Raw genomic sequence first — 13,283 nt, forward strand, 5'->3', positions numbered from 1 at the left:
ATCCAAGTTTTCCACTTCCCAACTACTACAAGAGTTTTAGCATTCAATTCTAGACACACCAAAAGAGATCAGATCCTCTCCAAATTCCACACAACGCCATATTGACTAGAGAGAGTGATTTGCTTGTGTTCTTTCGAGCTCTTGCGCTTGGATTGCTTTCTTCTTTCTTGATTCTTTCATTGCGATCAAACTCACTTGTAATTGAGGCAAGAGACACCAAACTTGTGGTGGTCCTTGTGGGAACTTTGTGTTCCAAGTGATTGAGAAGAGAAAGCTCACTCGATCCGCGGGATCGTTTGAGAGAGGGAAGGGTTGAAAGAGACCCGGCCTTTGTGGCCTCCTCAACGGGGAGTAGGTTTGCAAGAACCGAACCTCGGTAAAACAAATCCGCGTGTTTCACTTACTTATTCGCTTGCGATTTGTTTTGCGCCCTCTCTCGCGGACCCGTTTATATTTCTAACGCTAACCCGGCTTGTAGTTGTGTTTATATTTGTAAATTTCAGTTTCACCTTATTCACCCCCCCTCTAGGCGACTTTCACATACAATCGCATCAGATTCTGCAAAGGCTCATCCAGATCAGCTTCCACGGGTAGCTCTCCAGAGGCCATGTCTCACAAAGATAGGTATCGTCATCGTCGACCTATCAACATCAACAGAATCCTGACTGACCTTGGGTTTGAAGAAGCACTCCTCCGGCTCCGTTGGTGGAAGGAGCATGCATCTTGAGATAAATTGCTCTGCTGGTGCATCCTACAGTAGTGGCGGTAAATCATACAGTCTTGGATATAGAGTTGCAGGCTTCCAGGTTGAAAGCGATAAAAATGCAAGAACTTAAAAGTACAATATTTGGTAAAAGCTATGCCATAGAATCAACTAGCTATATATAGCCCTAAAACTCTAGCAACGTATTTATAGAAGATCAATATGTAGAAATCTATCTATAACTAGCAGGGTTAAGTCTTTAAAGATGATCCATGGTTGTTCCTTTGTAGATAACAAAAAGCGCAAAAATAAAGCATGGTTTTTTGCTTAAGAAAATAGCATGAAACTATTTTGTCGGCAGGGCGATGGCCTGCTAGACGAAAGCCAGGTCGAGGCGTTGCGCAGGAAGGGAATGGCGACGCCTCAGCGCCAACACAATGACCTCGCCGTGGGCGGCGCTAACAATGCAACGACGACGCGCTCCCACGAGCGTGGCCTGTGAGGGGCATGGCGACGTCTAGGCTTTCCCACTCACTTCTCCCATGTTGCAGACAGCTTACCGCTGAGCCTGAGAACGAAGGGGCGCCTAGGAGAGGGAGGGGACTAGGGAAGAGTATGGGGGGAGACTAGGGAGAGGGAGGGCAAACAGCAAAGCACGCCACCCGCTTGGTTTTGCTATATATAGTCCTCAACCTCGTCCTTTGTCGCGACCTCCCTCTCCGTATGTGTTTTGTTGCTCGCAACTCCGCACGCAGTGTGTCGCTCTGGCTAGCTTTCATTTGCTCAGACTTTTTGTTTGCTTGTCTTTTGTCGGTTCGGGAAATCTGCGACGGCAGGGACTTGCGTTTACCACTTTCCCTGTAAAGAAGAACAAATGAAAATAAATATCTGTTGGAAACTTACAGCCAGATCTGGTGTTGAGAACAGTCGAATCCCATATGCTGGAGATGAGAGTGATCCAAGCACAGCCTGGTGCGCCCACGAACAGAAGTCAATCATGGCCTTCCAAATGTAGCTTCAACGACTCCTAGGACCCTTAGGACTATAAAAGGGATCCCTAGTCGTATGAAGCAAATACCAAGCTCCCATTGAACATTCTACAACGTCGAGACATCGCATTCACGTCTTTGCTTTGCTAGATAGAGATTTGAGCACTTGTTCTGAATTGTAATCCCGCTGTGCTGTTTCTTTGCTCCTCTCTCTTGACTTGTGTGCGTGTGTTGCTGCAAGTTTGTCTCTTGTGTGTGTCTCGACTTCCCCCTTACTCTTGTGTTTACTTGAGATCGATTGTCTAAGGCGTGAGAGACTCCAAATTGTGGAGATTCCTCACTTTGGGATTTTGCTATAAGAAAGAGAATTGTGGTACTCAAGTTTGATATTTGGATCACTTGAGAGGGGTTGAATGCAACCCTCGTCTATTAGGACACCACAAAGTAGATGATATCAATCACGCTAGTAGAGCTACAATGATTAGCACAAACACGTAAATGCCCTAAGATGTCAAGTAACACATACAATTAACTTGAGTAGCAAATACCCACGTGAATAGTCTAGTAGTCTTCATCCGCCGACAATATTCGGTGGCGGATAGATCCCCTTGACAAACTGGCGGAAAGCTATGTCCACATGAAGTATCTGGACCTAGCGGTTGCTGAGAAACTGATCCTCGATAACAAACTAGGTAGGGCGAGCAGTGCCCCCACCCCCCGCTCACGAACGGGTGCCCCACTCCCCGCTCATGGACGACAACCCGCATCTCGACTGTGAGGGTGCCAAGAATCCAGGAGAGGACCACGTTGTCCATCTGCCAGCAGCCCGACATCGGCACGACCGCGTCGGTGAGGATGTGATCGTTGAGGGCGTAGCCACTGTCACATCAAATGTTTAAATGATAAGTACATATATTAAATATAATCTAATTATAAAACTAACTACGTAGACAAAGACGAAAAGAAAAGACAAAATTATTAAATTTAATTAAGTCTATATTTAATGCTTATAATTGATATTCAAATATTTGATGTGACCTGACCAAAGACCAAGAACTAAAAATATGGTCTATTTAGTTGGGATTATAATCTGACAAGACCCTAAACCTTAAACCCTAAATAATATTCAGATTTAAATAGTGATGGTATTCTTTTCTTTGTTCTTTCTATTTTTCTGTCCACCAATCAGTCTAATGGATTTGGCGACGTGGCGACGTTCCTGCCACGGGATAGCGGATAGGATGGTGGCCCCTCGTCCGGGCCCGTTGGCCTCCCACCGGCCGCAGGCCCAACTGGTGGCTGACGCTTCCCCTCCCGCGATCCCGTGGGCCCGCCTCGCTCACTACTGGTCTGCTTGCTGCTTCTGGAATCCCCCCTCCCCTCCGCCACCCATAACTTCCATCGCCATCGCTCCACCAAAGCTGGGGACGCCTCCCCGCCCGACCAGCGCCGACGCCGACGACGAGCATCCCATCCGCCAGGTACCCAGCCCCTTCCCCGTTCCTCTTTCGCTCCTGCTGTGGTTCCTCCGTTCCTCCCTATTCTGGGAGAAATTTGCTGTTTTGCCACTCTCAAATTTGGCTGCCTGTTATTATGCCATCCCGTGTCTATGACTGGTGGGACCATCTGTGTCTATGATTTGTGGGTCCGATGGCATAATGGCGAAGCCCACAAATGATAATGGCAAAATTGCAAATGGCTCCTATTCTGGCGAGCCAACAACTCCGTCGATTTGTTTGTTTGTTTGTTTTATTTACCACCACCACAAACTCACCCGACTGATTCATTGGAGCTGTGACATGCAGTGACCGAAATTTCACACCAGGCGCTGCAAGCGACTGCAATGGCTATGTACCAGCGCTCCAAGCGGGCAGCCGGGAACTAGCTCATCAGTCATTACTGACGGCGTAATCTTCATCCGAGTGGTCAGTGGCGTCTACAGTCGCAGCAGCTTGTGCGCGCATGGCTAGCAACATGTACGGCACCACGGTGGCCTGTAGGATGTGCTACAGAGACCAGTACAGGCCGCCGCCGCGCGACTTCACTTGCGAGGCCAGGAAATCGGAGGCCAGGAGGTGGGGAAACGGGTACCACCTCATCCCCAGGCTCTGCCAGTGGAAGCCCAGAGGCAGCAAGTCTGATGGCTCACTGCTCGGCGACGGCCACGGTGGCCGCGATGCTCGCTGCCACTCTTGTGGTTCCCATAACAGCTGCGAGTGCGAAACTAGAGACTGCGATGCTATGGAAGATGCTGCTGCGAGCTCTTACCGGTGAGTCTTAACTGGTAGCCTGCTTTATTTTTTATCTGAACTCTCAATATAGTTTAAATGACAGAGTCACTGTGTTTTCTGTAAGAGTGAATCATGTAATGATCTTCATATGTTAGTACTTACTACATACTTTCCACAAAACTTACGCACATTAAACCCATCCCAATATCTTCTCCTTAATTGCTGAGCTGTTTGTATCCTGTCATGCCATGCCATGCCATCCATATGAATATTTGAACTTTCAGGGGTATGTTAGTATTCCAAATCTCCATCATTCTTAACTCCCCCAAAGGTTATAAACCTATACATGCTCCTTGTTGTGAATTTCTCGGAGGACTCCAATTTCCAGTTCACTTTATCCTCCTCCTCTGTTAGTCTGGTGGGCTCCAACTTTGACATCGTCTCCCTCCACTCAGCCATCTCTAGCTCATCAAAATCCACTTACATTCATCATTGACTGTTATGCCTATATGTTACTTCTCTAGCGATTACTGGTATATGCATTTAGTTTTGCATTTGCTGGAGTGTTTTCACTTGTGCATACTAAAGTCTTCCCGCAATTTGTCAATGTAAATGTCACCTGCTGTCAGGGTGCTTTGAGAAATCTTGTTCCGACTTAAAAATATTTTCTGAGGAAAAAACGTGGACATCCCCTACTTAATCTTTTTCATTATTTTTTTATTCAAATATTGAACCTAGTCAGTTGAAGATCTATTCTTTCTGTTTTCAGGGTCTAGTTTTTCCCTATTTTTATAGATATTTTTTAATTAATATAAGTGGCAGTGGTATCACAAGGCTCAAGGACTGTATGTGCAAATGTGCACTGTTGTTTTTGGACTAAATATCTATCCATTAATAATTTCCCATGTGTTTTTTGCAGAGATTTCAAGCAACATTCAAGGGGAAATCCTCAATTTTCAGATGATCAAGTTTCATCGAAGAATAAGTCAGCCTATGCTAGTCAAGGGTTGGCTGAAGCCTGCAAATTTGTTTACAATGATGCTAAGTTTGTAAATGAAAGGGCTCAAAATGACATTCTATTACTTTCACGGTACTCTTCTACTGGAAACTAGAACCATATTCATATCACTAAATTTACTCCTTGATAAAAGGAAGTTATGCGAAAGAGCCTCTAGCCGAGTTGGTCAGGTGGTCTGAGTAGCACTCCTCAAGTCCTAGGTTTAATTCCCCGAGGGAGCAAATTTGCATGTTGTGGATAAAAAATCTCCTCGTCTAAGGCCTGGCCTTGGTCGCGGTCGTTCTCACATGGGGTACGACGCCAAAGCACAGGTCTAAGGTCCGGCCCCGGTCGTTCTCACATGTGCTACGATACCGCTGTATAGGGGTGGGGCAGGGGTTTGTTTTCTCGACCTACGCTAGAAGGTCTTTTTAGTATAATGCAGTGGGGGCGGTCTTAACCCCGCAGGTCGAGTTTTTTTTATATAAAAGGAAGTTTTTGTTTGCACAACTGTATATTTTGTTCTTATATCTGATCTACTTGCATCCTAGTGGCATAACAAGGCTGAACAAACGCGCATGCCAGGATGCTGCTGTTTTGGGCCTGGGGTTTCTCAAACTTGATGGTACATGCTCTCCTTTCGGGACAAATAAGCTCTTGATATAAAATTATTTATTTTTAATTTTCATCTAAATTTGTCTTGCATTACAGCTCGTGCACGGAAGGATACTCAAAAGATTGACCACACAGTGAAGGAGAGAGCAGCGCTTCTTAACCATTTTGCCAGAGTATGTATCTGTAAGATACTGCATTACTCATTTATTTATCTATTTATTTATTTATTTATTCTGTCTCTTTTTTACATCTATGTAAACAATCAACATTTTCATGCCTATTCAGGCATTTAAGGAGCGAGCTCAGTCAGACTTGAAGAAAGCTGCAGACAAACATTGGAGTGATGGTGCCTTGGAGGTGTGAATTAGTTCATATTATTTTACTTCAATCTGTTGGAACAATTGGAAGATCTGAGCAACAGTTCCTATGTTACTGTAGAAAATCGGTAGCACTATTCATACCATATAGAAGTAGGACATCTTTTTTATCAATTATCAATGCCAGCTTGCCCTTTATGTATCACTGTTGAAGTCATGCTAAGCTAATGCATTATTGATTTGCTACCAGGCAGACCTGCGACGAGCTGACTTGGTTGTTAAACGACGTGCCATGGAAGACGCTTTCATGGCATTGAAGGTAGCTTTACCTACTTCTGTATCTACCTTTCAACATCAAGTGTTAAAATAACCATCCTTAGATCTCTACTGTTTTCAATTTTTATTCTGGATATTGTAGCTCATTTTTTATTATACTTCGGTTTGAATTTGTATAAAAGGGGGGGGTGACTAATAAAGAAAGTGCTCATATTTCTAAGAATTTATCTAGTTTGAACACCAAATCAATAGTTGCTATGCCTTTGCCCCACCTGTTCATAGATACTTTCCTCTTCCAAACCTTCCCTATGGTGTGGTGGGCAAAATGTTGGTGTCACAATGTGTGGAAGGGAACCAAACATGCCTTACATAATCACACCAGAAGTTATTCAACGCAACATGCCAACATCGAAGGTGTGTGAGTGTGTCTGATTTACCTACTAATTAAATAAAGCAGAATGGGAACTATGATTGTATGGGAGTTTTTCTTATGGCACTCTACTGTCTACATGTTCCCGTCAACATAGAAGGTTCAGTGTTCTCTGATCCAGCACAGTTTGCTGACTAATCAAGTTTTGCACATTGCTTTGTATACTAAAGGGGCTGCTTTTGTAATGAAAGACTTTGACATCTCTTGCCACAACATAATTTGCTTCAAATATAAATCTTGATTTCACACTACATAGTTTCATTGTATCCCAACTTGACAAATATAAGTGTTGCCCCCATAACATTGTTATTATAACTTTATATACTTGTATGTAATGTTTCAAAATTCAATGCAGTTTGTTCAGGATATCCATGACATGATGGTGAACAGATTATATGAGCAGTAAGTTCTTGAGAGAAAAATTGAAATGAGAACTACTTTTTACTTTTGATCTGGTACTTCGTCACTATGGATCACTTTGAATTAATCTAAAATTTACTCATAGGCTTCCGAAGGACGGTTCATCTTCTCGTACAAATTCAACAGGGTTTATTACGCTTGAGAAGAACGGGAAGGCTCTTGAACTGTTTCCTGGTGAAGTTTCTGCTGATCAGATTTATGCCATAGAGGTGCTTTCTACATAACTTGTTTAGCAGCAGTCTCAGTCCCTCTCCCTACCCTGCCCCTCCCTCTATCTCACTCTCATGAGCAGTCTTATCATAGTGTTAACTTCTCAATTTGTCCTTCCTAGGAAGCATACCAGAGTATGGCATCTGCCTTTTCTGAAGCTGATGGTATTGACTACACAGATCCTGAGGAGGTGAGCCATTTTGAACTCATTCGATCTATGTCAAACCTCCTACCTTCATATTTGATGTCATACTTCTCTGTTTGTGAAGCTTGAATTGTTGGTAGCAACTCTAATTGACCTGGATGCCATGGATGGGAAAAGGAGTGTTTCCTTGATTGCTGAATGTTCAAGCTCTCCAGATGTTAATACTAGGTACAGAGACTTCTTTCCTGCTGAAGTCCCCATCAATCACTTGATTTATTTCAACATAAAAGCTAATGTTTAAATACTGTATGTACAATGACCATGTAGCCAAAAAACGAAATTGGGTGCCAATTTCTTATTTTCAATGGCCCTAGTTCCTATCGCATTGGTTTATTTTATATCTTAATGCTTCTACATTTCAGGAAAGTGATACCTTAATTCCCTTGTTCTTGTTTTGTAAAATTCAACAATGCATTGGTACTACTATATTCCATTGATGAACACTATAAATTTCTACTCTTTGTAGGAAAGCCCTAGCTAATGCATTGGCTACAGCTCCATCTATGTGGACTCTTGGGAATGCTGGCATGGGTGCATTGCAGGTTCGCATTCATCTCATCCCTTCTTATCGATCCAAAATGGTAAAAGAAAAAAAAGGCATAAAAGACTGTTTCGTACTTCATATCTGAATTTCTATAGGCTGAATGTCTGAGGGCTTATTTGGTTTCTCACCCAGGTTTGCTATTGAGCAAAGAAGTCGTAATTTAATTTGGGCAAAGAGTGAAATACAACTATTTTTATTTTTCTTGAGATGGTCAAAGTTGGTTCTCTCATAGAAAGGGTCATTTCTCCAGTAACAATCTGGCAATGGTAGACTAGGCAACAAACCATGGCTATATTCCACAACTAAATGGCCACATGATCAACAAATTTCATATTTTAACCATCCATGTTCCAATCCATACAAGCTTTAGACATTTCTGTTTGATTCTCACTTCATTGTCGGACTTGTGGCACGAAGCTGTATTTGTACCAAAGTCATTCGGTAAGGTTATTGCAATCTCTCTCCTTTCAACTGCAGAGGCTGGCTCAAGATCCCAACTACGCCGTAGCTAGGGCTGCATCAAGAGCCATTGATGAACTCAAGAAGCAGTGGGAACTTGAAGAAGGTGACAGTCTGAGGTTTGTGATGAACCAGAATCTGGCCTCCAGGGATACTGAGGATGACAATTCACCAGCGGATGATGCCGCATGAGTCATAAACAAGATGAAAGATTCCAGTTTCAGTGGCAATGGATCAAAGCACAAGGAACCACCATGGGCAGCACATAAGCATTCCCATTTTACGTTTAGGACTGAAAATCAGATAGATGTGTTCTAGTTGAGGGGGGGGGGGGGGGGGGGGGGGGGGGGATGTGTTCTGGAACTTGGGTAAATGGGGGAATTATGAAAACAGTGTAAATAGAAGTCTGCTCCCTTTGGATATTGTTCATGCATGAAGCAAAATGTTATATCTGAAAAGCGCGTACCTTGTACCAGAGTATCTAGTCTTAGGTGCTCCTTGTTTTTATATATAGTACTGTAATATGGCAAAAATTATGTATCTGGATAACACATGTAGCTTGGTTTTGTCGGCACTGCATATTGAGGATTGAGTATGACTTGTACCAGCAATTAATAAGTACCTTTATTCGGGTAACAATTGCACACAGGAACATGGATCCGTTATAGGATGGTTCTTGGCTCCTCTGTCCATTAGTGAATGCTTCCGTTCAACAACAATTTGATTTCTCTTGACGTGCTTTTCATCTGGTCTGGCAGTGACCGAGCCCAAGTCTCTCGGCTTAGGAGAAAGACACCGTCAACTCTACGCCGCTCACCTATGCCTACGTATAGGGAAGGAACTACAGAAAAGGGATGACCGTGCTTTATTAACCTTAGGCAATTACATCAAATAATACAAGAGAACTAATATTACTTATGGACTCTACACACTAAGGACTTGTTCGTTTTGGTGATAATACACGTGTATTGGGTGGGATTGAGCCGGTTTAAATCCATAATAAGTCAAAATACATCTCAATCCCACCCAATACACTCCAATACACATGTAATATCAATAACCGAACAAGCCCTAAGGTGTAGACAGATCGAAATGACCGGATAGTCTCAGTGAAGATTAGGGACGAAGGCTGAAATTTTTTTAGGAGAGGTCAAACGAAACCACTGCAGTATAGAAGCTCTTTCTACATTACACTATGTATATTCTAAATTTTAGGAAAGGCTCTAGTGAATCTCTATAGGCTCGAGAGCGGTAGGAGGGCTTGAGCTCCATCTGTCCCACCGCTGGCTCCATCACTGGCGAGGATCGTCGTGAGGTGGAGAAAAGCAAGAAAGAAATGGATGGATCACCATTGGCTTATGGTCAGATTTATTATAGTTAGAGCATCTTCAACAATGACTTAAATCAGTGTCTTATCTTGAAATATAAGACTTAACTACTAAAAACAACCCCAACATATCCTATTTTACACATTTTATTAAAAAAATTAGTGCACATCATAAAATTGTTGGACTATAATATAAGTGAATTTGTCCATGTCTTTCTATTAGCTTAAGATTTTTGAGTTGGATTGATTGATGCGTGCAACTTAATATGGTATCGGATCTAGATGTCTCGAGTTCGAATCCTAGTTACCGCAATTCCACGTCTGAGGTCTAAGCGGCTCGATGTGAGGAAGAGTGTTTAAATATAATATAAGCGAATTGTCCATTACTTTTTATTAGCTTAAGATTTTAGGGTTGGATTGGTCCATAAATGCAACTTAATAGAAGTGACCCAAATGTACTACAAATGTACTACACCCCGAATTACTGTTCCACCCTTATTTATACATCATTCTCAAGCTTTTATTTTCTAATAATGTAATTTATTTCTTAAAATACATGATTTAGAGTTTTACTGTTGGAGCTCACTTTATTTTTAGTGTCCTAAACACATTAAATGATGTAGTATTTTTTTTTATTTTAGGCACTGTTTTGAGGTATCTTGTTGGAGATGCTCTTACCTTAGGTGAGATGCCAAATCTTATTCTATTTTTGTTGGTCAAGTTTGGTAAATCGGATCATCTAATTAAAAGGACTTTCATACCAGTAATGGCTAAAATTTCCAAAATTAATCGTTGTTTTAGGGCATCTTATTGGTCTTAATAAGTTTTTTTATCGCTATGCACAAAGTTATGCCTGCAATATCTTTAGTTTGACGTAAAGATCACCCTCATAACCTTTGTACTTAGAAAGATATAATCATTTTAAGAAGATTATTTTTCAGTGATGAGAATCTAGATAGTTTTAGATCTATTCAGCTTTTGGTCATCATAATGGAAGAATTTATTAGTTTGACCTGAACAAAAGTTATAGGGTTCTGAAAATTTCCAGATTAAAAGGACAATAAGGCCTAGGAGAGGGATGAATCAGACAATCTATTTTACTTAAAACAAGGTTACTTTTTGCATAGTCAAGATCTATGTAATAAATAAATTATTTTACGTGTAACTACGGTTTTAACTAAAGTGTTGTTATCTATACTGCAAGAAGTTATACAACCTATACAACCTATATTATAAACCTATCCACTAGCCTAAACACAAATGTAGAGAGGTAAAACATGCAACCAAGGTATATGATATAATTATATAAATACAAAAGCTTAAAGAGGATAGAAATGTACAAACTTACTATCCAACTTACTTAACAAGAGATAATCATAGAGCACTGAAAACAAGAAGGTAGTTTCGACAGAATAATATACTGTATAAGAAGACAATTTGCAAAAAAAAAACATTCACCTCCAACAAAAAACAAGAAACTTAACCCATCATTTTGAAACGTTGAAATTGAAGCCCAATCAGATTATATCAGCCGTGCATGAGTCCGTGACACCCATCTGTGTTTGGACAAGCTATCTGACTCAAGGTGATGGACATCGTTGCTTCCTCCACGGCAAGCCGCCGGTGGCAGGCCCACCGTACGAGTCCTCGGTGGTCTACCCGCCCGCCCGCTCGGCCGGACACCACCTCAGAACGTGAAGCTGGCAGCAAGGGCCTGATGGCGGAGCTGGGTGGAGCAGTCCGCTGCCGCTGCCACGACCCCGACCGAGGTAGTAGTGTCGTCATCGTCCTCCTCTGCCAGGATATGGCGGCAGCGGCACTCCTCGCTGCAGAACGCCCTCTCGCCTCTGCAAGCACGCTATTGTCAGTACGTACTCAGTAGTAGTCAGTAGTCACAAGCGAAACCTGCAGCTATATATATTGTACGGCCGGCGGCCGTCGCGCGCGCTAAAGACGACGGACCTGTACATGTATATGTCCCTGCCGTCGGCGAGCTCCCCGTGGCAGAAGAAGCACCGGTGCAGGAAAGGGCAGGCGGTCGTCGGCGACACCGTCGGCGCCGGTGCACGGGAAGAAGAAGAAGAGGAAGAGCGGCTGAAGGAAGCGGCGGCGGAGCTGCCCTTGTCGACGACGTCGTTCTTGGCGGTGGCGAGGAGGGGACGAGTGGCCTTGCTTGTGATTTGAGGTGGTGCTCTTGATGCTGCTGCTGGTGGGCGCAGCTGGTGCTGCTCCAAGAGCAGGCCTACTAGACCGGCATTGTCAGCCATGTGTGTTGAGCTTGATGTGTTTTGCCTGTGTGTGTGTTGGTGGTGATATGTGTAGGTGTTTGATTCGTTTCACGTATGGGGGTTTGGTGTGCTTATAAAGAATATATATGTCGATCAATAAGCTCTTATATATAATATATAAGTAAGCAGATGCTTACAATATATAATACACTTTTAATTAATTTCCACCACACGCGAGTAATTAAAATCTAGTCGAATTCACCTGATGATCCATCAACTCGATCGCTGTGTTGAGATCCCATTGGACGCCACGCCACCTATCTAGGTGATCCATCAGGTCTTTCCACACTGCCAGTGCCAGTGGCACCACCACACTACAGTTTTAGTAGCAGTGATGATGAGCAGCGTGGCGCGTGAAGCATCCTTGTCGCCATGGGTGAGTAGGCTTGCAGCGCTGTCCTCTCCGTACGTACGTCCGGTGACGGTGCTCCATCGATGCCGGCCCTCGCTCCCCCTCCAGACGCCACGCGTGCGTGTACTCTCTCTCTGTCTCTCTCTCTGTCTAGCACATACCTGCTCGATCTGTCATCTTCCGAGTCTTCACGAGTACGACGACGATGCCCGTACGTGTGCAGTCGGTGTCGTCGGTCGACGACAGGTGGAACCATGCAATGTCATGGGCACGGCTGGCGTGAGCGGGAGAAGCAGCCACTGCCCACTGGCGGCATTCATAGAGTATCACAGAAATTATATATGTACGTACTATATATATGATTAATTGATCACAGAAATTCTAAGTGGCATGCATGACTGTTTCTAAGCGCGCGCACACAGATCGAAGAGAACCGAAGGATGAGAACTGGACAACATCTGAGAAACCCAGCTAGCTAGCTAGTGTTTCGCAGCTGCGCGGAGATATCTAATTAATTAGCGTTGAAATGTATTAACCACAACTCCAAACAACTGAAAAACTGACAGACTGATGGCCATCGATAGAGATGGCAATGAGTAAACACACATCGGGTATTACTACCTCATACACATACCCACGACACAAAAATAACCGCACCGGGTCACCCACATACACTGGTAGGTATGGATTTACCCCCATACTCATACCCATGTGGGTATGAGTCACCCATCGGGTCACCCGTACCCACAAAAATTAAACATCTATCAAAATATTATACTATACAAATGTCAAGTATATCCATATAAATACCATTACAAAATTCTCTAGCATCATTTAACTATCCATTCAACACACCAAAGATAATTGGATAAAGTAGTAACACTAAGATAATACTACATAGCACATTACATGTTCCATTA

General features: G+C 43.1%; 2 protein-coding genes across 2 annotated transcripts; one reads left to right on the forward strand and one right to left on the reverse strand.

The window, feature by feature from the left end:
* The first annotated feature begins 2,959 nt into the window (after positions 1 to 2,959).
* On the forward strand, positions 2,960 to 9,004 carry LOC100281488 (uncharacterized). Its single transcript, NM_001154406.3, has 13 exons — positions 2,960 to 3,173; positions 3,498 to 3,962; positions 4,843 to 5,013; positions 5,472 to 5,545; positions 5,632 to 5,708; positions 5,821 to 5,892; positions 6,103 to 6,171; positions 6,914 to 6,960; positions 7,064 to 7,187; positions 7,310 to 7,378; positions 7,458 to 7,561; positions 7,860 to 7,935; positions 8,415 to 9,004. The coding sequence occupies exons 2-13, from the start codon at positions 3,655 to 3,657 to the stop codon at positions 8,586 to 8,588; spliced, it is 1,365 nt and encodes a 454-aa protein (NP_001147878.2). The 5' UTR covers positions 2,960 to 3,173; positions 3,498 to 3,654; the 3' UTR covers positions 8,589 to 9,004.
* A 2,012-nt stretch (positions 9,005 to 11,016) lies between these two features.
* Positions 11,017 to 12,054, reverse strand: LOC100275205 (uncharacterized). Its single transcript, NM_001151301.2, has 2 exons — positions 11,686 to 12,054; positions 11,017 to 11,570 (listed from the first exon to the last, which is right to left on the reverse strand). The coding sequence occupies exons 1-2, from the start codon at positions 11,988 to 11,990 to the stop codon at positions 11,411 to 11,413; spliced, it is 465 nt and encodes a 154-aa protein (NP_001144773.1). The 5' UTR covers positions 11,991 to 12,054; the 3' UTR covers positions 11,017 to 11,410.
* Positions 12,055 to 13,283: the final 1,229 nt, after the last annotated feature.

This window comes from Zea mays, chromosome 4 (assembly GCF_902167145.1).
Source record: "Zea mays cultivar B73 chromosome 4, Zm-B73-REFERENCE-NAM-5.0, whole genome shotgun sequence".
In the NCBI taxonomy this organism is placed as follows: Eukaryota; Viridiplantae; Streptophyta; class Magnoliopsida; order Poales; family Poaceae; genus Zea; species Zea mays.

What these genes read in the sequence shown, in the direction of transcription:
- LOC100281488 (NM_001154406.3), top strand. Translation starts at nt 3,655, where the DNA reads ATGGCTAGCAACATGTACGGCACCACGGTGGCCTGTAGGATGTGCTAC. An exon ending in ACGCTTTCATGGCATTGAAG is followed by an intron (nt 6,172 to 6,913) that starts GTAGCTTTACCT and finishes AATTCAATGCAG; the next exon opens with TTTGTTCAGGATATCCATGA. An exon ending in ATCAGATTTATGCCATAGAG is followed by an intron (nt 7,188 to 7,309) that starts GTGCTTTCTACA and finishes TGTCCTTCCTAG; the next exon opens with GAAGCATACCAGAGTATGGC.
- LOC100275205 (NM_001151301.2), bottom strand. Translation starts at nt 11,990, where the DNA reads ATGGCTGACAATGCCGGTCTAGTAGGCCTGCTCTTGGAGCAGCACCAG. An exon ending in AGGGACATATACATGTACAG is followed by an intron (nt 11,571 to 11,685) that starts GTCCGTCGTCTT and finishes GCGTGCTTGCAG; the next exon opens with AGGCGAGAGGGCGTTCTGCA.